The sequence below is a fragment of the Corvus kubaryi genome, unplaced genomic scaffold, assembly GCF_017639235.1.
Source record: "Corvus kubaryi isolate FWS band 111438036 unplaced genomic scaffold, C.kubaryi_AGA036_p1.0 76, whole genome shotgun sequence".
NCBI lineage: Eukaryota > Metazoa > Chordata > Aves > Passeriformes > Corvidae > Corvus > Corvus kubaryi.
The window spans coordinates 12,510,542-12,537,745 of NW_024582063.1; the positions used below are offsets into that span (position 1 = coordinate 12,510,542).

The following is a 27,204-nucleotide window of genomic DNA, read 5'->3' on the forward strand; positions in this document are numbered from 1 at the left end:
ACTGTAAAATCAAAACCAGTATAGATTATGACCAGACATCTCTGAATTCATACTGAATTTGCACCAATCCAATGTGGGTGACAACAATATTCCTTACAAGAGATTTGTTGAACTGGGCCATTATTTCAAGTTACCTCATTTAGGACATGATAGAAAATTAAGCTTAAATATGTTTCACATGCCAAATGTTATCAAAAACATGATGGCTCTCCATGTTTCTCCTGGGAAGCCAACTTTATGTCAGTTGATCCTTTACGGACTGTAGTTCATTTGAGCAATGTCTCACCTAACAGCAAATACATCCCATGTTGATCCAGTGATGCTGGCAATTTGCTGAGGTGTATACAGAAAAGTTGGTGGGACAGAGGTCTGGTTCAACAGACTTTTCTTTTTTTCAAATCTTGTTCTTTATAAAGGCAGAGTTGGTCATCAATATTCAGGATGCTGCCATAGGTAGAGTTCTTCTGCATCTGATGTTTGCCCCTAAGCATGGATATGGCTGACATTACCTGCCACATCCATCCTCAGGTTAAGGATTTTTAAAAAATTTTTATTTGAGGATCTTAAGCTATCAATCCATGGTCTGAAATGGCCTTCACAGTCACTGGGTAAAAAAAATCTAGCACTGCATTTCATTCTTGATGAGTTCAAAGCATGACTTGATTAAACCATTCAACCAGTCCCGTATTTCCACCTTCTCCCAGTAATGGTGTGATCGTTGTTGAGAAACTTTTCGCTACTTAAGAAGAAGGTTTAAGGTTAGGTTTTGTTTGTGAAGAGAAATTCTTCCCTTAGAAATAGTTCCAATCTTTTGCCCAACAAGTTCGATAGCCCTCAGAGTATTCTAAGGCAGTCGTTTCTTCTGTTTAAGTTCACAGGCTTATAAAGAAGCAAAGCAGTCAGAGTATAGATGTAAATCTAATTTTTCAGGCAAAACCATTTGGTGGATTGTTTAAAGATTATTTAGGCAAATGGCAAAAACATTGTTTTAAGTTTCATTATTGTTACAGGAGACCCTGAAAAACAAACCTATATAAACTCTAAATAAAGGAAAAATCAGGACTCACTTAGTAATTATTATGTAGCATCAAATTATTGAAACGCTGGCAAATTTAATAGAAGTGCTCATGTTTGGTAACCATGATATTTCATCCTTGCTGAATAATATAGATTGCTTTTTTTTAACAGGAGTCTCCTAAAAGAAACTGAAGACCCTTTAGAAATTTTGCAACTAAAATCTCACATTTAGTTGTTGCCAGGAAGCTGATTGACATATCCATACTGTGAGACCACACAAAGCTTCTTAGCACACCCTGAAGTAGTTAACTATTGAAGAGGCAAAACTAAACTTTGTTCTTCCCTTTATAATCTCTGAATGATCTTTTGCTTGGTAGTTATTCTCTCAGCTTCTTTGGCTCCTGGCTTTATGTTAATCTTAGCAACAGCTTTATTCAAATCATATTCTTTGTCCCAGTAGTCTACATGAACATATTACTACGTTCCTGGTCCTGGGTAACAGTGTGTATATCCCAGAAAGAGGTGGACTGTGCAGGGTCAGTGCACAGCTGTGGAAGGAATGTGGGCCTTTAGTGCACTGGATGATCCAGGACTCAAACTGTTGTGTAGAAGAGCAGGTCTACTGCCTAATGCTTGTACAGTGGCTCAGTGATCATGAGATGCTGCTGCAGAGACCAGCTGTTTGCAGGTTTAAGCCAGGTTGGAGCTGGTTGAGCTGCAGTGGCAGCTGGGTGAACTTGGCAAGCAACATTTTCAGGCTTTAATTCCATTTACTAAATCTGTCAGGTTTCTGATACTACCTTACAGATGAAATTACCTGAACTTATGGGACATAAATAAATTGCCAGTTGCTGCCATGCATTTGCAAATTGCCTGTGAAAATGGATGAACAACTTGCTACTTATCAGTAAATTTCACAATAAAAATATCTAAAGTTTTCTGTCATAATATTCTAATTTCTGTCATAATATTAATAGGTTTCTCTCATAAAATAGAGACAGAACATTACAGAGTATTAGTTCATTATTAGTACCTGCACTCCCATTATGTTTAGCACAGTGCTTTTACTACAGCTGAATGTTAGCTGACCATATATTCAGAAATAACCTCAATTTCCGAATCCCAACTCACTAAAAAATAAATGTCTGAAAAACTGTTTTAAAGTGAGTCTTGCAAACCAAACTTCTGTTTGAATGTAAAACCAAAAAGACAGATGGAAAGTAACCTTAGAAGTCAAAATTCCAAAAGTTAAACTCGAAGTTAAAATCTTAACATGAGGTCATTTAAATATGAAATTAAATTCATGTGACCAGAGAGGAACAAAGAAGGCTTATCTCCCTGTCCATCTGGCAAATGAATGACTGGGAAGATCAAATCCTTAAAAGTGTTCTTGCAAAACAACTCACTGGGGACCTGACCATAACCATGTGGATTGTGAAATGTTTGTTGCTCTTGTATCAGTGGTGTGTTGTGGTATTATTATGATGCAGATTTTGGGGTTTTGTATTGTATGAGAAAGGACTAGAAGATGAGTTACAGGGGGTTTTTTTTATGTTAGTGAAACATAAGTCTCATAGTCTCCATTTTCAGTTATTGATTGATAGAAAATGATGACTCTGTCCTTGTATGGATATGGTGCTAAAAGTTTCATGTGATTGGCAGCATAATTAGGAAGAGAAAAAAAGAGATGGAGAGTGAAAAAGAAACTGAAACATACCAGAAATTGAGTACAAACAGGACAGGATGAAACTGGTTATTTTAAAACCATGCAGTAAACTGGAGAAGGAATAAATGGGTTTCATTTGCATTATTTGCATCATATGCTTTTCTAAGAACAATTTTCAAGCTGAATACTGAGTATGGCAATATTAATTATTTGATGTTTCATTCTCTTCAGGTGAACTGAGGTCCTATCTAGATATTTCCTAAGAACCACCAAGTCCTTAAGTCATGGAATACCTTATGAACTTACAAGTGTTACTTCAAACCAGGGTTTACTTCTTAAAAAAACTCAGCAAAATCAGACTACAGGGCTCTTAACAAAATGTAACAAAGTGTAAACAAAGTATCTCTTTCTGGCCCCTTCTGTTCTGTATTGTTGGGAAAGCCTTCAAAATAAATCCTGTAAAATGCAGGGGTTTTCCAAGGCCTTGGGCAAAGATTGAGCCTGTGATTCATTAAGCTTCAATATAAAATAAGAAATCTGCCCCCCTCAGAAGTGACCTGCACTTCGCCATGAAAACTGGTCTCTTGTCTTCACCCACTGCTGCTGTGGAGCATCTGAGGCCACCGTGTCTCTTCTGCCACATCCTGCAGCATGTGGAGAAGTCTGGGACAGTCCTTGTGGCATATTTGTCCAAAATGCTAAATTTGTCAACTTCAGAAGGAGTAGCAGCCAAGTACCCTCTACTCTTGCCTCTTTTGGAGGGACATGAGGAAAGTTTCAGGACTATTGTCAAAGGAATTTCTACTCTTGGTAGCAGGGGAGAAAAAGCAGTGTGTCATATGGAAGCCAGAGAATTAACTATGAAGAAAAGGTGTATATATTTTTTCTGTTGAAGAGTTTTTACAATGTTTTAATACAGTCATGATAGTGAATTCTTTTCCCAGTCTGACACACTGTTCATCCTATTATTTTTATGCTCCCAGCCACCACGTGTCCTTTCCTTTTTCAAAACAGACCCTGAAAATGAGTTTTTCTGATGAGAGGCAGAAGGCATGGCCATTTAACTGTATGTTTTGTTACATCTACAGATGCAGCAGCTTGAGAAACAAGTTATAGATGCTGATCGTCAAGCAGAGAGAGCGTTTCAGCAGGTATAAACACTTAGAAAAATATCTCCACTAGCTGTGTATGTATGGTACTTTAATGAAATGAAATTCAAAAAATTGCTTTATTCTTAAGTACTTCCAAAATTGGAGAAGACAGTTTAACATCTGTTGATTTATCTTAACTGAGAGTTCTGATACCTTTCTTTGCTAACTACTCAGTTAAGTTCAATAAAGTCAAAGCGAACATCACAAATCAAAAATAGATACGTGTAATGAGTTTCTTCATTGATGCACCATGAGTCTTTGATACATGATGCATGTGGAAGCAAAAGGGAGAGGAAACAATGGCCTGTTCTAGAAGATCTGTAAGAAAATAAAATGGGGCTACCCAATACGGTCTCGAAATAGAACTGTTCTGGGTTGTTTGTTCCTCTTGTAGAAGTTACATCATTTATAGAATGAGATAGTGGCTAAATATTTAACCAAAGTTGCCTTTTGATTCCAAATGGCAGATTTAGCTACTGTAGACATTTCATGAACATACCTCTGCTATTCCTGAAACATTCCTCAGATCTTACTGCTAGACAGATAGAAACTGAAAATTATAAGACTAAAAATGTTCACGTACTAATTTGGAGTTAGAAAACATTCCTGACTACAAGCCAAGTGCTTTTAAGCAGTTTTTTAGAATGCTACTGATAATTTGCTGGGCTTTTTTACAGTGTGCAATTGTTTATTTATTAAAACATTGTTTACAGCTCCTTGTAGATAAATTGCATTCTTCCCAGACTGGTGTTTCTAAAAGCTTGTGTGTTACAAAACCAGAAGCCTCTCACAGATACTAACAAAATCTGTGTAAGATCTTTCAGTGTTTTGCCTGTTGGTATTAAGTGCTAGGGAGACATCATGAACTGTGGGGTTTCTTCTTAAATAGGCTTCAAAACTGTGCAGGGTTATCTTGAATCTTAAGTGTGGAACAGTCTATTTTGTGATTAAATTACTACTTTTGACTTGGAGTATTATGTTTCTTAAACTTCTATATTTGACTTTCCAAATAGGTGCAGATCATGGAAGAGAAATTAAAAGCAGCAAATGTTCAAACAAGTGAATCAGAAACCAGGTTGTATAAGAGATGTCAAGATCTGGAGATCCTGATACAAGATAAAAATGATATAATACAAAAATTGGAGCAACAACTTGAAGAACAGGTTAGAAATAATGGTGTTACAGAAGAGAAACATCAATTCCCTTCTTAATTATACAAAGGGTAAATCAAAATTTAGATCAATAGAGGACCAGAAAAGTTTAGCATTATTTCTGTTGTTTGATTAAAGAGGTTCCCACTGGAAGTACATAATTTGAATAATGTTTATTCCTTTCCAAATTACGCTCTGGCTTCCATTGAAAGAACATCTGACTTTCAAGAGGGAAAAGATGATACTGTCTCCCCTGAAGAGCTGTCATTTTTCCTAGAGGAAAGAGGAATAGCAGCCTCTGTGAAGGCCCTATTCCTCATTTTTTAAAAATCACTATGTATTACCCAGGAGCCTGAATTACTTCAAGCAATCTTAGGAATTGTGTCTGAAGATACTACTCGGGTAGATTATATTACTCAGTGACAAATATACTTATGTCAATTTTTTCCAGAAGCAAATAAGACTGCAAGAAGCAAAAATCATAGAAGAAAAAGCAGCTAAAATAAAAGAATGGGTGACAGTCAAGCTTCATGAGGTATAACTCTTGCTACAATACTTACACAGAAAATATAATGGTGTGACTGGATATCCCTTGGACCTTTTGGCTGTTAAAAGCCTGCGTGCCATAGTGAAAAAAATGCTTCCCATTTTGAAAAAAAAGGGCACAGAGAGCAGAGTGTCCATGTCACTTAAATTCTGATGTCGGATTTGGTCAGCCAGTATGATCTGGATCCTCTTTCTGGAGAAAGGGCCCAGAACTGCTCTCTGGAAGGTCAACTTCTCCCGTTCTTGAGAGAGCTCGCAAGCTGAGCTTATTCAAGCAGATGCCTAAAGTGTGAATAATCCCCAGAAAGCCGACCAAGCCTGCTGGGGCCTGGCAGAAAAAAGGCCTTGATCATTTTTTATTTCACAATGCCCACACTACTCTTAGTCATGAATAGTTTCAGGGACACCAGCTCTAGTTTCAAGAGACCAGTTGTCTCCCTTTTTTCCCCTGCTGTGGTAAGATAACCATGTCTCAGCCCTGCCTAAGGCTGCCAGCTTTGGGGTGCAGCTGTGCTTTCTCCTCCCTGGGCGTAGAATTTAAAGTTGCCTGTAAAAGTTAAAATCTTACTCTCTTGTAGTTAACTGAAAGTTATACTCGAGTTGAAAAACAATTAAATTATTGTTTTTGAAGTAAGAAACTAGAAGGTACTTACATAAAATACTTATTTTTAGTCTGTGAGGACTAAAGTAAATTATTTTGAAATAATTTAATAAAAATGCCATTAAATTTAGCTAAAATTACCATGAAAAAGTTTGGACAAAATCAAGTATGACTCAAACTATTTACTTACTCTTTATGGAAAATCTCAAGCTAGCTTCACAGATGTGACTAAGTGTCACTCAGTGGGAAGTGGAATTGCTGGTTCCCTTCTGTGTGACAAGGGATATCCAGATTCAAATCTGTTTGCCTAATCTGGAGCAGGAGTTTGGACCAGCATCTTTTACCTCCCAGTGGTGGGCTACAGCAATGGGTTGCTGGTTTTTTATTTCCTGTAGAAAGACTTTTGCTTTGTATAAAGTTTGCTGACACCTATTTTTGTTTTAACTTTTGCTGTGGGATGGCAAGGAGGCATTAGAACCATCATTCCCTCTGGTTCCTCTGCTTGCTCTTGGTTTTGCAAGGTGGCGCAGAAGTTTGTAATTCTAGCCCTCTGCTTTTATTAAAAATGCCAGTGCAGTTCTATTTTTCTCTTTATTTATTAAGGATTTTTAAAGCAGTCATGGATTTGCTTGGTTGGGGGAATGATTTCGGCAGAATTGAGCAAATAATCATTGCGGGGAATTTAGTAGCTCAGAATAAAGAGATGCCTAGACTGGTATTCAGAGAAGTAGCAGAGAGGAGCTTACTATTTGAAGTAGCTCTATCCTTAGATAAGCAGAAATTCACATTTCACGTTTATGTAATGACTTCAAGATTTGTTTCACCAATGGATGAGATTACATTTATATGCTTTTAGTTAGAGGTGGAAAATCAGGACCTTCGCTTGATCAACCAAAAGCAAATGAAAGAGATGAAAACAGTACAATCTAAACTGCAAGGTAAATGTACAAATCTTCTGAAAGCTTCTCTCTAATGGTATATTTCTTTCTATTCCCTATTAATGTGTGCATCTACATGAATGAAGATATTCTGTGAAATCACAAAGATTTCAGAGAGTATGAACTGACATCAGAGTGACTGTACACGAAGGTTTTAGGAAGGAATCACTTGGTTTTATACTGAAAAGACATGCAGACAAGGCACAACTGGTTTTTGTGGGGTGAACGCGCATCGCTGTTACTTACGAGGTTCTGCAAGTAAAAAGATTTTACTGGATTTATGACAGATCTTTGCTTTCACTTCTGTATAGCATAGGTGGTCCCAGCACTGTTAAGAAATACATGAATGTCAGCCTGCGTTTGCTTTTTCTAGCAAATGGTCAGCTGGGAGTCAGAATTCCAATCAGATCTTTTTAGTTACTGCCTTTGACTACAGTGATCCAAAATCTTAATTCATACCAGAGTATCACTCTCCAAATGGATATAGTAAATTTAAAAATCATAAAGTGTAAATAAAGAAAAGAGGACTATCCCCTCCAAGAAGCATAATTTCATATTAATCAAAGTTGAATTTTATTCACCACCATGTTGCCTGTTCACAAACTTTCTTAAGTCTGTCTGAAGGTTCCCATCGTCCTCTCCATGCTTGGTTGATCTGACAATTCACTATCACCTGCAAATTGTGTTAATTTGCTACCTAGCCTTCATTTCTTGATAATATTCAGAAATGTGCATAGAGAAGTGTGTGTGTGTACACACATAGTATGCTTAATATATGAAAATACAAACATTTAAAAATTCATATGCAATATGAAGTTTTTAAACTAAGATGCACCTTTCTGTTAATGAAGAAACTGGATTGTTTTGCTTCTTTGCTATCTTTTGATAAGTAGCAATTCCATACACTTCTAGTCATTCTCTTCTGAGAGATCTATTTAAAGGCTTTTTGAGACCATGTAGTTTCCAATACACAGTTACTTATACGCCCCAGAATATTAAGAAATTTATTACTATTTGCAGTGTCCATGCTGGTGACAGGCTATAGATTATGAACACTTGGTACTGTTATAAGCAATTTTACAGTTATGGGTAAGGGCCTTTTGTTCCCGGATCTAGCATAGGGATTTTTATGAACAGGGATGGACAGATTTCATGTTCCAGGCAGTTCATTAATTTCTGCTTTCACTTTCTCTTGAAGTCCTCCTCCATATAGACCTTCTAAACCTGGTAACTTACTCTTCTGTATTTGCTGAAGCACCTGTTACAGATTCTCTTAATATTTTTATCTGAAGGGAAGGCCTTCACATATTTTAATACTATTGTTCTACAGTCTTTCCCATATTACATATCCTAGAACAGCCCATAGGTTTAATTGCAGTCATAGCAGAATAAAATCAGGCATTTTTACTGGGTTTTCATTAAGAACATGTTTTATATCTTACTACTGTGAAATTGTTACAAGATTTTTTTCTTTCTATTGTTAAAAAAAAGTCAAATTTTAAGAACTAGAAATGTTGCTCTGGGTTTCTCTTGATATGGGGAGGTATCAGGTAGGTTTTTATCCCTATAATAAATTTTTAATTATCTTTTTTTTCTAAATTTTAGTTACATTTAAAAAAACAACTTTTCATGGCAGAGTAAAGAGAAGAGTAGTATAGCTTGTTGTATCTCACTAACACAAGATTTCTGAATTACTGTTCTTCAGAAGCTACTGGCAAGAAATCTGTTACTTCAACACAAAAGCCTGGAGAGTGTCAGCGACTAAGCAGTTTGACTTTTGGATGCTTTTCAAATAGAGCAAGAAGTCCACAACCGTCTCCTAAGCTTGAAGAAATAAGCAAGGCTTCATCTAAAGAGTCAGACTACTCTGAAGGCAAAAAGATGCCAGGTACCTTGTCACCAATACTGCCGTTTTATTCTGACACAAGCAGAAAACTAAAATCAACAACCCTGTCAGTGCATCCAAACCAGCTGTTTTCAAAGTACATCCCAGTACTGTCTCCCTCTGCTCTGCTACTCTTCTATTACTAGGAAGAAATCCTGTTGAGCACTACAGTCTCTGTAATACCACTAATACATTATTTGACAGCTTGCAGAGGCTCCTGGGTGCTTTGGCTGTGAAGGAAAGATATGGTTGTGACGTTTGTTGTTGCTCTGGTCCTTCGTTTGAATCCCTTGTACTCAAATCCCTTATGACCTCAGTATTTTCTCCACAGTTAATCATGGTACCCAAAATGGTTAGCTGAGGTCTTTTGAAAATAAGAAATTGAAAGAGATCCTATGAATATTTTGTGTATTTATATTACAGCAAGTTCATTATGCAAGTGGCTATGTATTATTACTTCCATATTTATAGATGAGGGAATTGAAGTGAGAGTGATCTTTTCAAGGGAAATGATAAGAAATAGAACCTTCGGCTTGCCTAGATCAAAACAGATAATTTTGGGGGCTTCATTACTTTAATGTGGGTGAAATTAAAATCTTTGTCATATTCAATCCACTTTAACTTCATACAGCTATTTAACATAGACTTTTCCAAGTGTCTGTGTAGAAAAACCCTAGTTCTTGCATCTGATTTAATTTGGAAGCATGCAGGCCTCACTAACATGTTGCAAGCTATAGCTCTCTCTTGCAAAACCAGGTAAAAGTGAAGAGCAGAAACAAAGCTATTTTTAACACAATGTCTTTCCTGAAGTACTTTCCGTTAGTCTCTCTTGTACATCTTAAGCATTCACCATTGGGAATACAATAATAGCTTCCAGAATAAATTTCTGTGTATAAACACTGTAGAAATGCTCAGAATAGTTGATTTGTTAATGAAAACACTTTCTGACAAGCTTTTATTAAACTTTAATTTTCCTTAGATTTAGTAAAGCAACTAAATTTGTATGCCCTCTTAAGTATTTGGCTTTTTGTTAGTTTTGTTTGTTTGTTTTCACACATACACTGGAGATAAGCTCCAGTCTGCTTATCTTTGTATTTATTGCCATTTTTAGATCAGCTAGAACTTTGAGTAATGTTTATTACAGTTTTTTGGTGAACATAATTTGCATTCAGTCACATTAAAAAATTTATAATCTTTTTCTTAATGTTTATTACTTACAATATTAAAAAACTCACTCATTTGAAATTATTACCTACTTACTATTTACAGGCATGATGACAAAACCATTTATCAGTCAAGTTTGCTAAAGTAATTTTCTCATGTTCATTATATTTCTCCTCTAGAGAAGGATATCCTGGAAACTACCTTTGCTGGTCCTGTACACGAGACAAATAAAGGTCAGAAGTCATTGCAACAAAGTTCCTCTGGTTCAGAGCAGAACAAAAATGTGAGAATAAGCTACTCATCCAAAGACATAGACAGTGACATGTCAAAGAACTCATGCACTACTGGGAGTGACTGGAGCTCAGATGAGGATGGAGGAGACAATAAAGGACTGAAATCCAGGTGTGCATCGACTCTTTCAAGCCACACATCCGAAGAGAATGCAAGGTACAGTAGAGTGGGAAGTGAAATGTATTTGACAGCATCTGATGACAGTAGTTCTCTATTTGAAGAAGAGAGTTTTGATGTTAAGAGGACTCAGCAAAAGAAGCTATACTCATGGCAGCAAGGGTCCCAAAGAAAAGGACTGAGCAATCCAGGCGGAAAGTGCCACTCTGACTTCACAAGGAAAAAGAAAGACCAAGATAGTTCTTCGGATGAGCTGAATAAGAAATTTCAGTCACAGAGGCTAGATTATTCATCCTCATCCAGTGAGGCAAATACCCCAAGTCCCATTTTAACCCCTGCTTTGACACCCAAACATCCAATTCTAGCAACTTCTGCAGGTTCTCAATGCACAACTCCATCAGATTTTCCCTCCAATTTGCCACATCCAAGGTTACGGACTCCTAACGTCTTTAGTCTAAATTCAGCATTAGCAAAGAAACACCTAAGCCAGCCCCAGCTGAGTTCTGACAGAATGTTTGGTAGGAACAGAAATGCCATAAGCATGATCCGTCCATGGAGACCTCAGGAAACAGACATCGATCTGGTGGATGGAGAAGATACTGGTATTTTAGAGAAAATGGAGATTGGCTGTGATGAAGGAGCGTTTACCTATGACTGCACTGAAGCACAAAATGCTGAAGCCCAGGAACTCTGTGATATGACAAAAAAGGGTGCTAGCAACAAACCTCCAACGCCTCCATTACATCGATTTCCTTCCTGGGTAAGCATGGTAATAGATATTTTTCCTACTGGCAAAACTTTCTTTTCATCACTCTCTTCTATGATTTTTGTTGCCTCTATTTTAATTATTCTCTGTTTAATGACAAGACAGGGCATTAGCTTTATTGCAACTAAGACTACAAACTCAGAACCAAGTTTTATTTTAAGCACAGTATTCCTGCCATTGAAAAACATGGTCTCTATTTCATAGATAAACCCAGCTTTTTTTCATGTCTCATCTAAGTTATGTATATCCTTTTGAGTGTATCCAAGGATGTAGTGCTTGTGACTGCATGTATTTATTTAGCTGAACACTAACACAGCCCAAGAATGCTGGTGTCAATGCCCTTGCTGTAAGCACTGTACCACTCACAATCTAGACAATTAAGTTGAGAGCAGACAACTACAAATTACACAAGTAATTGATCGCATTTCCAAGTAAAATTTTAAAGCTAATATGTTAAAATATTAGGATGTTAAAATAGATATTAATATGTCTTACACAAAATCCAAAATTAACTGAGGCAAGATTCACTGATTCTGTGGTTTCTGTATCAGAGATTTATTAATTAATTTATTAAATCTCTATTTATTATTTTTCAGAGATGAATAATACATTGATGTAACAGCTTCTCTGTGTATGTATTTTAGTGAACTTTTCGCATTATACATTTTCTTATTGTAGCCTTTTAACACAAAATGGTTGAAAAGTTGTCTTCCAATGGCATTTCTCCGTTCTTTACACACAATCTTCCATTAAAAAACATTCTTGCTATAGCTTTTTTGGCACCTGATAATAGTATTTTTAAGAATAAGTTACTTACAGGGCATGCATTGTATGAAAAATGTTGGAAAAGACTATGGCTATGATGTGTATGGCATAGAAAAGAAGGATGCATTTTTCCGTTGCTATTGATAATGTCATTTTATGAACCATTTTATCACATAGTTGCACTAACACAAAGACTAGGAAGCTAAACAGAACAAAAGTAATTGTTGTGTTTTAATTATCTACCATCAAATCCATTCTGCTTGTATAGGAAAGCAGAATTTATGCTGTAGCCAAATCTGGTTTAAGGATGTCTGAAGCTTTCACCATGGAATCTCTTAATAAAAGTAAGTGGTTTAGTTGTTCATTGTCCCATCAATGAAAGTTCTCTTCCTATGGTGATTTGTGAGCAAGGACCTTGAAAATATTTTTATAAACATTTAGTTATCAGCTATTTAAATCCTAGATCACTGGTTATCTTTCCATTGTCTTCTAATACCTTACATCTTGACTTTCTGCTGAATTTGTAATTTGTTCACTCCAGTTTACTTTGTAATTCACTACTTTGAAGATTCTATACCAGGTACCCATTTTAAAAGGGTTAGCAAGTTAATGACTGCAATTTTATTTATGCTTTTTAAAAGCATTGTAAATTTCAAAAAGCTATAAATCTCACATCCAAAACTGTTCAGGAGTTAGTTTGCTTTTTATAGCAGTTATACAACACAAAAAAATATTAAATTTGAATTTGTTAATTGAGGGGTGAATTAGGAAGGTAATTTATAAAATATGTTGCTTTTTTAGGTGCTGTTTCACTAACTTCATGCTCCATATCTGGATTATATACATCTCTGATATATAAGAACATGACCACTCCTGTCTACACCACTTTGAAAGGGGTAACTGTTTTACTGTTTTACTGTTCTACTGTTTAAAGAAAATTTTTAAATATCATTAGGCTTCACATCCAGGAACTTGCTGTTTCACATTTGATACTACCATGCCAAATATGTTGTAAGTTGATGTATAGAGATCACAGACCCCCAGAAGTAACAGATATATCAAATAGCTAGGGAATAAAAAAATACTGCTTGAAAAATGCTACTAGCCTAGGTCAATTCTTCTTAGGTTCCTTGGTGATTTTTTCCAAAGGCTTGTTAATTACTAACAGAACCACATGGTGTTCAATGTCATAATTAAAAGTGTGTGTCTGTGTAGAAATGTCTTTGTGTTAGTGCCAGAGCTGTTTCTAGTCACACAGCCAGCACTCAGTAATTACAGCATTGTTTGTTTTCTGGCAGCCTTTTGTGATTTGGAAAGACCCATGCCTTGAGCTACCTCAGGTTTCTGTTTTAAAGTATGGGTGTGGTTGAGTATACAGAAGGCAGAGGGAATTCGGTTTTATGTTAACATTTGTGTGCCAAAACTCACAACCCAGGCAAGAGCAGCTTTGAGTATTATGAAGCCAGCAGAGCCCTGCCACAGTATGAAGGAAATGACTGATACCCTTTATGCAAGGTACCAAAGAATGTTGTGTTCATTTCTGCAGAAGGCAACTCAAATAAGCAACAGCCCATTTCTAGATGAGTCATCAGGATCTGAGGAAGAAGACAGCTCTCGCTCCAGCTCAAGGACTTCCGAGTCTGATTCTCGAAGCAGAAGTGGTCCCGGGAGTCCTCGGGCTATGAAACGAGGTAGGCAAAAACCGTAAGAACAAGTAACTTCTGGGATGTTTGGTAAACTAGGCAGTTTACATGATCTTCTTAGGAATTGATTTCTTCTTAAACAGTGTGGCCATCTAAAATCTAGGCTCTCAAAACCTAGATCTGTTACTCAAGCAGGAGAAAGGGCTGTTATAGATGGCTTTCTTTTTATTGCTGTTATTATAGATATCTTTTTAAGGCATTAACCTTGTAGCTGGCTGTTGTCATGGGGGGAAAGTGAGTTGTACATTTAAAGCAAGAAGCACCATTCTATCTATACTCTGTCATGCCAAGGACTTCCTGTGACTTTTAACAGTAGAAAAAAAACTGCCATCAGAAAAACCCCACACATATATTGAAGTTTGTAAAACAATTTCATGTGATCAGAAAGCAAGTGGAAATGTTCCCTCAATAAATTATTTGGTTCTGTCACCTTATGCAATAAAAGACTTCTTTCATTTTTACGGTGATTGTCTCAAGGTCCTGTGCAAAGATTTAGTTAAAACACTTGCATCCAGTAATGTCCTGTGTTTTGTGGAAGAAAAATCTCACAGTTCTAGGTGATTGTGTGTTTTCCATCTGCAAAATGGAAATAATGTGTTTCATAGTATTGAGAGATACAGTGTTTCCTCATTAGGTGACATTATCAGTGTTACATAACTGCAAGTATTGCTTCACTGGGTAAACCAAGAGAGACCAAGATCCCAGTGAGGCCAAGTGTTAAGATCCTTCACTATATTTTGCTTTAGAAATGCAAAATAACATTATTGTCTCTATTATACATGTGAAAATCCCAGTTAGCAGGAGCTCTGCTCAGTGACTCTGGAGCAAGCTGACAGAGCCACTGGTCCCACTTGGCATTTTCCAGTGGCAGCCACAGCTGGAGTTTCCAGTGATGTAGTTTTGCCACATTAGTGTGAAAAGGGCCCCATAGATCCTGCTTCCCAGCAGCTCCATCCTGCTGAGCAAAAACCAGTGCCACGGCTTCAGACACATCTCATGTTATGTGCTTACACAACAGGAAAGCTAAACTGGGTAATTTAAAAGCTGGTTTCACCTGCAATTTCTATCTGCGTCTGTAAAATGGAACCATTCCTTTTGCTTGTGCTTTCTTCCCATAAAATAGTCCTTGCACTGTTTTGTGTGTGGAAACCTTTCTTAACCACAAAACATATATGTACATGTCTTTGTTGAGATCACATTGTTTAAAAATCTAGGCAGTCACACATTTCACCAGAAGCATGATTAGCTCGCTGCAAATTTGTTATTAAAGACCCACCACGAGAAGAGAAGAACTCACTCTGAAAGCCTTGGTGGCTTACCAAAGCAATAAATGAGAAAAGCCTTTTTTAAGAATAAAATTGGCAAATGAGTTGGGAAATTATTGAAACAAAGGAAAAAAGGCCTTTTCATTTCAGTTTTGGAGAGTATAACCTTGCAGAGTTGAACACTAGTCCTTACAAAAGGACACATTTACGTGCATGAAAATATTTCTATAATGAAAGAGGGAGGAGTTTGAGATTTTATTACTGATTGACTAGAATTGAAAGCAGGGTGCATTTTTTTTCAGGATTAAAGCTAATAAACTCCTAAAACCCCCTGAAATATGAAATTCAAACTTCTAGAAAACCTCAGTATACAAATTCATACTAATTGCAAAACACAGTCACCTACAGTTTCAACACAAAGCAGATGCTGAGTATGACTTCTTAGTATGCAAGCAGTTGCATGAGAAATCCAGATGCTACAGTGAGTGAGAGAAAGTGCAGGGGGAAGGTTGCTTAGTTTAATTAAAGATCCTGGGGGCTTTTTCTAGACAATGAGTATGATTCATGGCACTAACTCCCTCCTTAAAAAAGCTGTGGTAATGTAACAGAAGGTGATAATATACATAAGACATGTTTTTGTTGTTCCGTTTACAAGGGACTTTAACTGTGTAATTATGAATAAAATGAGAACTTGCACTGTGCTAGTAGTTCAGTGAGCTGATTTTTAAAAAAATCCTTGGTTCCTGATGGAATGTCTGCCTGGAGATTCTATTCAGATGTTCTTACTGCATGGCTATTCTGATCTCAGTTGTTTCTAATATAACAAAAATACATATGTAAAGAACTCTCTTTCTTTTACCACAGGTGCTTCTCTGTCTTCTGTGACCTCTGAAAGTGACTATGCTCTTCCCCCAGATGCATATTCAGTAGATACAGACTATTCAGAGCCAGAGCAGAAAGTTCCTAAAACCTCATCCTCATCTAGTGATAATGGAAAAAATGTGAGTACTGAAGTTCTGTGAAGAAGTGCACCTGAGGTGCTGTGTGTATATTTATGTTCAAAGACTGCTACCAAATCTTTTCATTCAGTCTTGCTGACTCGCAGACTGCCTTATGAGTACAAACAGCAAAATATACCAACATTAGCCATGTAAGATTATAATTAGTGAAGGAAAGTGGAAGATAATTCTAAGCTTTCTATATAATGAAAGAAAAATAGGTTGACCACTCCAGAATACAATTCAAAGTCCTTGAGACTTCCTTTCTTGGAACCAGCTCTGGTATCAGATTGCACATGAAATACTAAAATCAGTTTAAAATTATTATTTGAATATTTGGATACATAGAAGGGCATTCCAAGAAGGAGCTGAAGTCATCAGTAGAAATCTATGTGCAGTAATAAGTTTCTACACTTTCTTCATACAGGGAAAACATCAAAGAAATATAGAGTAACATGTGAAGACAGGTCAAAGAAACCAAACCATTACAAGGTATTGGTCAGTCTCCAGGAGCTTTTTAATGGCTTGTGTTAGTAGTTAGTGTCATAACATACAAGTGGATTGACTACCTGCTGATGAAGATTATTTTAAGCTATCTTCACAGAGCAAAGCTGTGAACTCTATTCCGCAGATGTACACACTAGAAGTTTGTCTGTGAGGAGCCCAGAATTAGTGCTTTATATCTGGTCTCCAGGTTAGGATCTGGAGTTGGGAAAAAATATGTATTTATTCTTCATTCTGTTCCTTGTTTAATTAAACAACTAGAAAGTAAAATCAGAAATCATCATATTCTTCATTCTTTTGTATAGTTCGGGGCACTTACTCTCCTTCATGTACTATAACAGTAAGTAGGGATATTCATTAGTAATCCCATGTGCATGACATTTGTCTTAATTGATGCTTGTAAATCTTTGTCCTTGGATTAAAAGTCTCATCAAATACTGTAATTATTATTTAGCATGCTTTTAAGTCATTAATATCCCTCTCTGTGTGCATTTATATATATTTCTGAGGGGCAGAGGTATGTGTATCTATGTATCTATGTATATATGTGTATCTAACCACTTTTTATCTAACTTCTAAACAACCAGGAACCTTTGGAAAAATCTGGATATCTGTTAAAAATGGGTGGTAAAGTAAAGACCTGGAAACGACGGTGGTTTGTGCTTAAAGGAGGTGAATTGCTGTACTACAAATCTCCAGTAAGTACATGTAACTTACCTGCTGTTTTATATTCGATTGTTTACTGAGAATCTAAGGCTGCTAGAAGGAAAAAAAATGCACTGCTGGTTTCTGAGCTGTTAGAGTGATTCAGTACTCACTTCCTCAAGAGGTTTACAAGGTACACAATGTCTAACTAGAAAGTATCAAGATTAATGTTTAAATTAGTCCTATAATAATTTATTGCTATTTGTTGGTAGATTTAAAATATTCTTCTCCCGTTCTTTCCCTACAGAGTGATGTCATTCGAAAGCCTCAAGATCAAATTGAGCTAAATGCATCCAGCCACATTGAAAGAGGTGATGGAAAACAAACAATTCAGGTGCCTGCTTTTCTCTTCTATTGCTGAAAGTTTCAGCATTCCCTCCATCCCCAAAGCCAACCCTTTGTTCCAGTCCCTGTTGCACTGGAAGTCCAAGTGTGGACTTGGAATGAAATAATCAGTGCCTTTCATTTGAAACCAAAGAATTGTTTCAGTGACAAAAAATATAAAAAGGCCTACATGGAGTCTTGTTTGTATTGCCATGAAGGTTAGATCGTCACATATGAGATAGAAATAAAGAGAGCAGTCTGGGGGTCAACCACTGGGGTTGACAGAATTCATTTGTCTGAAAGGAGAATTGAGTTTTCTCAACTTGCCATCCTGGAACTTTTCAGATAAAGACTTAGAAAGGGTCTATCTGCTCTGCCTGGTCATGGAATGTTTCATTAATAAAAGGTACTTTGGAGAAAATAAATTCCCTGAAGTTGTGAAGCTACATTGGGTGGTGTATGTTACAAATCCCACACTGTGAGGTCGAATGTGTCAAGTTCTTGAAGCTAAAGACTCTTTGTTACTACACAGCTGACCACAGAGAAACGAACATACTACCTGACTGCTGATTCCCCCAACATCTTGGAGGAATGGATCAAAGTACTGCAGAATGTTCTTAAAATACAGGCTGCCAGCCCACTCTTCGTACAGTCCGAAATCAAGCCAGCCATGAAAGGATTACTTACAAAGGTAGGAAAACACTTCTTCCCCCAGTCTGCTTTATTCCAACACTGTTTAGGTTAACACTGGCCTTACTGTGCTTTAGATGAGCCCTTAGATGAGATTCTTATGCCCTTAATAGAATTACACAGTTTTAATTTTATGTCTAGTAATGGGGATAGGAATTTGAACCGAGGCATGCATTCCCAATATCACCAAAGTTCGGAGATGGTGAAAATAGTCTGTATTTCTCTGGCTGTCATTGTTCCTAATGTTCTGTAATTACAGGTGAAACATGGATATTCCAAAAGGGTTTGGTGTACCCTAGTTGGAAAAATTCTGTATTACTTCCGTAATCAAGAAGACAAGGTAGGTCCCTTACTTGTTTCTTCAGTGCATGTAGACTTTAAACAGTAACCTACAGCTCTATTAAGGTACAGTTGGCCTTGGTATTATACACAGATTGTCAACTTGGAAGATTCTATCTAATAGCCAGCAATCCAGACCACACCCATTGGTCTCTTTCTACAGGACATACTGTGCATCTTATCCCTAGCTGAAGGGAGACACAGATTTGCTGAGAGTTCAGGTGTCCCTTTCTGACAGGCATCAGAAAAGACTCAGCTGTCATGTAGTTCTGGAAGCAGACCCTTTCTAATGTCTCTTGCAGTGGGCAGTGACTCCAAGTTTCAAGAATTTAAATGTTCTTTCTCTCCCTCAGTTGACTTCCAAATCCTGTTCTTTGGTATGTCACTGTACCTGTACAGTGCTGCAAGAGCTAGGACACTTCCTAGACATGATTTTCACCTGTCCCTTTGCTCCCAAGGCATTGTATTTTGTCATTGAGGAACATCTTCTTAATGGAGGCAGGTCAGAAATAAGATTTTGGAACAGTCCACTGATCCATTGTAAAAAAAGTCAACAGAAATTCTCATATTTGTACTTCTGTTTTAAGAAGATAATCACACTGGAGCCAGTAACTCATAGCTTTTGTATAGAGCCAGTTATTCCCTTTGTTGTCCTTTCCTTTTATAGCAGTTTTAAACATCAACTAAACCCCATTTCTAGAACTGTATGAATAAGATAGCAGTAACCATCCATCAAAACATTTTATTTTTATTGCTCCTAAAAACAATATAAAACAGGGTTTGGGAATCAACTGAGTAGAGTATTCATCTCTAGCTCATCCTACAGAGACATTAAAATTAATGTACAATTTCTCCTGGGGAAAAATCTCTATGTTTAACATATCTGAATTTACCCAATTTTACCACTGAAGATTTTGGTATTTTAGCATGCTCTTTAGTTAAGAATTTTGCTGGATTCTTGTGAATATTTTCCTCACATTTGGAAGAAGTTTAGGTGCCCTTTTAAAGTAAAATTGAAACTAATGTGCTAACTTGTAACAGAATGAGAATTTTGCTTTTGTAAGCAGAATATGTATGAGAAGTTTTCCAAAGCTACTTTATTTGTAATGTTCAACAATACGCTAATTAAAATCATGTTTTCTGTAGCTGATGGTGTCTGCGCAGAAATAAATTACACAATCTGCAGTGGTTAATACAATAATAGAGTCCATTTAATTGACATCCTTTCAAAATGGAATTTAAATTTAAAAGTCAGCCAACTGTGTTTTAGTTAAACTTGGGTGAATAAATCAAATTTGACTACTTATATGTGAAACGACATCTTTTGATTCTCAGAATCTTATCTTACTCAAAAAGTTGAATGCCTCAGAAGCACTACAGAAAATATGAATCACCACCTCATTCTTTAATCCTTACCAGTGGCGCTGTGGGAAAGGAGGGAGCTTTGTGTAGAGTAGCCAGTCAGCCTCTGTCAGTCCTGTCACCCAGTTGAGAAGAGATCTCAGTATTTATGTTTGTTGTGGCTTCCTGTTGATAATGGCTATGAAATAATTACTTCTGTGAAAATTTCCTCCTGAATGGCTTTTTAGATAAAATATTTCCTGACAAATGGTGCTAACTACATAAACATCTCAACACTGAAGCTCTGTGATCTCTCAGACTGGAGAAAGAAACCACCTAGGTCAATCATACAAAAAATTAACTTTTTGAGTTTAGAGTACGAACAAATCAAATACATCAACAATACATTACTGTCCTCTAAAATAACAAGATCATAATTAAAGTTCTGTGCTTGACACAGGAAATTTTTGATTGGAACCAGGTTTGGGAACTCTGAAGAATGACTTGTCTCACCCTAACATACATTTATTGCATTAGCTATGTATAGAAGCAGACCTGGAAAAGCATATTTGAAAATCTCATTTTCAGACTTTGGCACATATCATTCTCCTTTTGCTCTCTGCAACATCTGGCTTATCTGACATTCCTTGGCAGGACTGAAAATGAATAAATACAAATGGGTATGGATGGCAGTTCATGCTTTAATTTCTACTTGCAGAATAAGAAAAAATTGTGTATAATAATAAATATAATAGTATGTAGTATAAAATCAGTGTGCACTGAAACAAACATTACCCCTCTCACCACTTTTGATGTTTCCTTCTAGTTTCCTCTTGGTCAAATCAAGCTTTTTGAGGCAAAGGTTGAAGAAGTTGATAGATCCTGTGATTCTGATGAAGATTATGAAGCCAGTGGACGCAGTTTATTATCAACCCATTACACTGTTGTTATCCACCCCAAAGACCAAGGACCCACTTACCTTCTTATAGGATCTAAACATGAGAAGGTAATAAATGGATATTGTTACTGAGTTTCAGTAACACATCTATGAGTATGGTGCTGTGATACAAATATTTCTTCAGGAGGACAAGGAGGACTACAAGTCACCTGGCTTGTATTTTGATATAATAAGGAGAAGGTCCTGCTTTATTACCATCAATCAGTTTGTCTGCAAATCAGTGCTAGCATAGGTAATCCTTGTTAAAAACGACAAAAATGTGCCGGCTTGCCTACGTAAGTAGATGGTGCAGAATATCTTATATGCTGTAATGAGAATTTTGCTCACATACCCTAACTTGTAGACAGAGCTGTAGCTGACCTTCCTCAGAGGTTACGGGGCACTGGTATCCATTTCACTGACAAGATTAACATTGCAAAGACATGCCCTACTGTAGTAAAGGAGCAATGAGAGGTGGGGTTAAAACCATTTTTATTATTGTTGCTTCATTGTTCTCAAGTAATCTTGTAGACCTCATTTTGCTTTCTGGCCTTATCCCCAGGTTAGCAGGATCTGGCAGAGATAAAAAACTACTTATGTAAGCTTTTGGAAGAGGAAAGGAAGAATGTCCTGATAATCAGACATGATTTCTGAGGGTAAAAACTTTTGAAGAGAGCCTTGTCCAATCTTTCTTGCTTAATATTTGTAACCTAGAGACCATGAATACGTGTTAATTCAACCAAAGGCAAACTCCTTTGGGCTTCAAAAGGAGTGCATGGTGGGGTTTCAAGTTGAGAGCAAAATCCTGATGAAGCAGCTCCTTCCAGCATGGAACGAGTGAGCTGCTATGTTTTTCTGCTTTAGGACACGTGGCTTTATCATCTGACAGTTGCAGCTGGAAGTACCAATGTAAATGTTGGATCTGAGTTTGAACAACTTCTTGGCAAATTATTAAATGTGGAAGGTGATGCCAGTAAGTTTATTCTCACTTCACATACTCATCTTCCGATGCTTATTTACGAAATGTACTCATGAACTGAATAAATTGCAAAATGTATATATTTTATCTGTTTAGCTTCTCAGATTTGGAGACATCCTACTCTTTGCCACAGCAAAGAAGGAATTACTTCCCCTCTTACAACACTGCCATCAGAAGCCTTGCAAACTGAAGCAATTAAATTATTTAAGGTAAAACCATAGCAGATGCCTTTTTTATTAACTGACTATTGTAACTCTTAGCTAAAGAATGGCTATTAGTTGGCTTACTAGAGATACTCAACAGATAAGAAAAAAGAAAAGATAAGTTTATATTTATCTTTAGTAGTGGTAACTAATGGACAGCAGCAAAATGTGCTCATATTACGTCACCAAAGACTATCACTTCCAGTGTAAAGATGACCTTGAGATGTGAGGGAGCCGTTTAGGCTTCAACTTTTGTTGTTCCTTCTTATTTGACAAGTTAGTGATGAAGTGCAAGTTAGTAGAAAAATCCATGGCCCTCATGAGTGATAATAACTTTACGTTGAAGTTCATAGCTCCAAAAAATCTAACAGCATAGACAGATCTCTGCATTCAGAAAACTGTATTTGAAATACTATTTTTTCAATTACATTCAGGAAAAAAATAGTAGGCAAAAGTTTTGTTGTAGATACATTTAAATCATCTGGGAGATATTTTAAAAATCAGAAGGCAAAGAAAGTAAATTTTAAGTTTAAGGAAGTCATGGATTATTTCAAACTGCTCTTTTTAATAAAAAGAAAATATTTTCATATGAAGTAGCTATTCTTAAAAGACCAATTATTCAGTAATATAAATGGAGAAAATATTCCATAGCAAAATTACTAAAAGTATTTCACAAGAGTTTTTTGAGTTCACTTTTAAAGATTCTCCCAGATCTTTAAAAATACATATATATATATATATGTCCCAGTGTAGTAAATATGCTTTATGACACATACTGGTTCATAACCGCTGAGCCACAGCTAGTTTCTTGAGAAATTCTGTCTGCCTCACAGCTTTCCCAGTTGAGGGCCAGATAGGTAGTTGATGCCTATGAGAGGGAGTATGCTGCAATGCCATGAACCTTCTTCCAGGCTATAAAGTCTATTTCAGAGACAAAAATAAAATTTTGCTGTTTCTTTGTCTGTACATTATGAAATAAATTACAGGTTGGAAGGCATGGAGCTTGGATAAATTAACTTTCTCTACAAAACTTGCACAAGTCTAAAGAACAAATTCCCTGAAGCATCAGCTATCTGGAGAATTTTCATGTTGTGGTTCAGATCTAGAGAGGAATTCAAGACAAGCACTGTATGTTCAGTCACGGCCACTTAGAGGCAAACTTTCCAGCTTGTTTCTCTGGAATGTTTGAAGCACTTCAAAGAAGTACATCCATCTTATTTTCTGCAATCTTGCAGCATGAAAATTTACAAGGAAATGTACTTCTTTGATAAAAACAAATTTACATCTACTTGGAAATCACTTTTCAGACCTAATTCAAATCACAGACACTTGCCTGAAGTAAATAAATAAAAGATTACTTGTATGACCTTTATTGAAACTTTGTATAAATCAGCTTAGAAGTCAGGTAGGGAATTTATTTAGAAACAGATCAAGTCATGATTCAGTTATTCCATTGCTGATAAAAATAGACTAGAAATAGATTGGGCTTCCATCTAGTTCTTGTGTTTTTGCTTATATTCCTTGAAAATTCAACTGTTGTACACAGGTAATGCAACAAGTGATACATATGCTTTCTTCTAACACAGCACAACAAATGCATAACATCTGGATTTCCTGAGACAGTACTGGGTATAGGAAAGGTCATACTTAACCCACAGTAAAAATACCCTGGAAAGCCAAGATGTAAATCCATGTCTCTGAGTTATGGATTTTTTTTCTGTGTATATGCTGCCGTGTTGTGCTCACTACTTACAGAAGCATTTTACATTGTCTGGCACTGAGAGCTGTAGACTTTGATTTTCCAAGTCCTGTAGAGGGGTGAGCTGTGTTCAGCCTGTCCTTAAACCTGCCTATTTGTTCCAACTCCTGTTACAGTTCCATTAGGTACAGAGTGAAAAGCATGGATTGTAGGAGGTGTTTTATCTCGTCTCTCTGTATAGCTTTTCATCCATTCTGGCCCCTTTTCACCCCATTTTGCAGAACCAGCAAAATGGTTTTCCTAAACTGGTAAACTTACTAATTGTTATTTCAATTAAAGTACACCTTTGATATACTGAACATCTTAAATATTTGTTGTATATAAACTCACTTGCTTATTATTTTATATCTAGACCTGCCAGTTGTTTATAAATGCTGCAGTTGACTCTCCTGCCATTGATTACCATGTATCTTTGGCCCAAAGTGCTTTGCAGATCTGCCTCACACATCCTGAACTTCAAAATGAGATCTGTTGCCAACTTATTAAACAGACCAGACGTCGACATCCTCAAAACCAGGCAGGACCAATACAGGTAACCCAGTATTTATTTTAATGGTATCGATTTCAGCAGCAATGAAGGAACTGCAAAGAATGTTTAGGATGGTAAAGAGGCTCTTCTCTTCTGTAGCATCTGCTTAGTTAAGATCCAGTTAACTGCTGCTGTGTCTTCCTGAAACAGTTGATGCTATCCTCCAACAAAGTATGTGTACCTGGTGGTAGAGTATATCTCTGCCCATGCTGTTTGTAAAGGGTGGACATAAAATGGGCTGTCTTCAAATCAAGTGTCAAGTAAGAATGTATGAAACCTAGTTCTTTTTTACTGCTTCTTTCCTAAGAGAGGTGCTGCCTCAGGAAGCTTGGTGGGCTAAACCACATGGCAGATGACTCAGTAGCATGAGTGTGAAGAAAAACTGTGGTGCCATGTAATGGAATCTCAGATAAGGCTCAGGACTTCTGACAGATGTCACCTCTTGTGCGCCATGCTGTTCTGCATGTACCCTGCATGCTATATTATAAATACATACTTAAAATTCTTCCCTTTGTCCACTGCCAGCTATTCACTGGTATCCAAATATGAATTAAAATTGAACAGGCTCCTCATTTCACAGTGCTTGGCCTTGCAGCCTTATTTTTTTTTTCCTTTGTATTAACTGCTTTTTATACAAACTGAGCTGCTTTCCCACTTCCAGCCCCAAAAGAAACTTGCTGTACACAGGTAAATAGACAGAGAGCATTGGGGCCTTTCCATGAGGTGCTGTGCTTACTTACTCAGCTTTTTCTCTGTGTTTTGTTTGTTTCATTCCTATTTCAGCAGTCTCAACTTGGCACAGTAAGCTGCACTGCTGGCCAGCAGCCACAGCAAGAAGTTTTATGTTGTAGGATGTTTAAAACAGTGAATGTATTCCTTTTGTTCAGGGCTTGCAGCTCTTGGCCCTCTGCGTTGGACTCTTTCTGCCCCAGCACCCATTCCTTTGGCTTCTTAAACTTCACCTAAAGAAGAATGCAGATTCCAGGTGTGCCTGAATATTATTACCCAGCCAGTCAGCTGGTCTTTCTGAAGTACCTTCGTTTTCAATCCTTCCTGTAATATATCAGATCTTTTGACATATATTTTTTTAATTAATTCGAGTAGAATTGCTACTACAATGTAGTACATGTTACTGCTGTACATCACTTGGGAAAGTTGTAATTTTGTTAAAAAAAATATTTTGCAGTGCATACTGTGAGTGTATGTTGCAAAACTGTGAAAACCAAAATATGGCAGTTACACAACACACCCTGAGCCATGTTCATCTTTGGCACAGTTCTGCTGGTCTCAGTAGACTAATTATCTTCCTAATTCCACGTGCAAAAAAATTTGTTGGAAATCTCAGAGAGTGAAATCTGAGTGCTCCTCCCATCTGGCCTCTCTAGAAATATTCACTCACAGTTTACTACCCTTTCAATCAGTCCCCAGGAAGTGCCTTATTTCTCTTTTTGCCACAGGACTGAATTTGGGAAATATGCAATATATTGCCAGCGCTGTGTAGAACGTACCCAGCAGAATGGAGACCGAGAAGCCAGACCTTCCAGAATGGAAATCCTTTCCACTCTTCTGAGAAATCCCTACCACCATTCACTGCCCTTCAGTATTCCAGTTCACTTCATGAATGGTATATATCAGGTAATGTCAAGCAGGCCACAAAATCTGAGTTCTCACAATCCCCTGCTGTCAGCACATACATGAAGCAGTACATCAGAGAGAGAATGGTAAAGGTAAACATGGCTCAAGTTTCATCCTGTGCCAGTGCCAGCAATGGCAGGCACAAAGTACTTGTGATCTGATTTGATCAACTAAGAGTAAAGGTTTGGGGGAAAATCTTTAAAGAGAAAGAAAAAAGTAAAACCTCTTAAGAGTGAAAAATGCCCAAACTCTCTTTCTTATTTAACCTAACCACCAGATGAATGAATTAGACTGAAGGAAAAGGAAAAGCATTAAATTCCACTTCCTTTCATCAGACATCTTGGAAGTTAAATATCTCACTGAAGGTCTGGAAGCACAGCTGTAACTCCTATTATCAGTCCCGAAGGAGAACCATATTTGTTACAGAACAAACACGACTCCGTTCTTAATTCTTTTGGGACGTCATTAGTTAAAGCCTGTAGGAAACATTCCATGGGCTTCCAAGCATGCTGCTTCACATCCTGGTTTGTGTTTCCAGCTGTGAGAGATGGCTGAAAAGACTTTTAACAATTCATAGTATTCCTAGACAGAAAGCAACTTTTTATATGAAATCAAAGCTGTATCAAATAAATTTTTCATTTCAGGGCACAGAAAAACTCTGCATTTTTTCACATCTAAGTTTCTTAATTGCTTACTGCTTGCCCAGTAAAACAGAAAAAAAACCAGCATCTTTTAAATCATCCTAAAGGGTTTGAAAATTGAAGTTTGGAGAAGAAAATGAGTAACTGCTCATTAGTTATTTACTGCCCAAAATTCTATGGTTCTATCCTGGGGCTAAGAAAATTGTAATTAAATATATAAATTATTTTAATGGGATCAGCAAATAAGCAATTATAGTGGTACTAAAAACTCTTGTATTAATCTCTGAGCTAGATTCATCAGATTTTTATTTCAATGCCAGCCACTGAAAAGTACCAAACAGAAGTTCAAGATCCATTTTCAAGACTTTTTTTTTACCAAAACATTCTCAACATGTCAAATACACAAAAAAACCCCTCAATACAGATTTAAGTGAACATCAGACACTGGTATCTGTAAAGAAGCCATTTGCCATCTCATGGTAAAATGCTTCAATGCCAGTGGCAGCAGACAGAAGTTCAGACTTGGGGAAGTAAAATTTAGAAGATTATACAAATTACTGACCTATGTAACAGTGAGAAAGCAACATTCATAAA

At 36.9% G+C, this 27,204-nt stretch overlaps 2 protein-coding genes across 8 annotated transcripts in view; one reads left to right on the forward strand and one right to left on the reverse strand.

Moving 5' to 3' along the window:
* Positions 1 to 27,204, reverse strand: part of THADA (THADA armadillo repeat containing) — a 220,053-nt gene that overhangs the window by 177,752 nt on the left and 15,097 nt on the right. The gene's annotated exons all lie outside the window — the stretch shown is intronic.
* Positions 1 to 27,204, forward strand: part of PLEKHH2 (pleckstrin homology, MyTH4 and FERM domain containing H2) — a 55,044-nt gene that overhangs the window by 15,085 nt on the left and 12,755 nt on the right. For 5 of the 6 annotated variants that reach the window (XM_042051835.1, XM_042051837.1, XM_042051836.1 and 2 more), the window contains 20 exons: positions 3,772 to 3,834; positions 4,848 to 4,997; positions 5,437 to 5,520; positions 6,989 to 7,070; positions 8,776 to 8,958; positions 10,299 to 11,296; positions 12,327 to 12,402; positions 12,860 to 12,954; positions 13,605 to 13,749; positions 15,891 to 16,027; positions 17,116 to 17,226; positions 17,481 to 17,567; positions 18,090 to 18,248; positions 18,507 to 18,587; positions 20,754 to 20,933; positions 21,729 to 21,837; positions 21,940 to 22,052; positions 24,158 to 24,337; positions 25,222 to 25,319; positions 25,792 to 25,969. In XM_042051835.1, coding sequence (XP_041907769.1) covers positions 3,772 to 3,834; positions 4,848 to 4,997; positions 5,437 to 5,520; positions 6,989 to 7,070; positions 8,776 to 8,958; positions 10,299 to 11,296; positions 12,327 to 12,402; positions 12,860 to 12,954; positions 13,605 to 13,749; positions 15,891 to 16,027; positions 17,116 to 17,226; positions 17,481 to 17,567; positions 18,090 to 18,248; positions 18,507 to 18,587; positions 20,754 to 20,933; positions 21,729 to 21,837; positions 21,940 to 22,052; positions 24,158 to 24,337; positions 25,222 to 25,319; positions 25,792 to 25,969 — 3,309 coding nt within the window. The remainder of the gene's footprint in view (positions 1 to 3,771; positions 3,835 to 4,847; positions 4,998 to 5,436; positions 5,521 to 6,988; positions 7,071 to 8,775; positions 8,959 to 10,298; positions 11,297 to 12,326; positions 12,403 to 12,859; positions 12,955 to 13,604; positions 13,750 to 15,890; positions 16,028 to 17,115; positions 17,227 to 17,480; positions 17,568 to 18,089; positions 18,249 to 18,506; positions 18,588 to 20,753; positions 20,934 to 21,728; positions 21,838 to 21,939; positions 22,053 to 24,157; positions 24,338 to 25,221; positions 25,320 to 25,791; positions 25,970 to 27,204) is intronic. The other variant, XM_042051834.1, reaches the window with a different exon arrangement.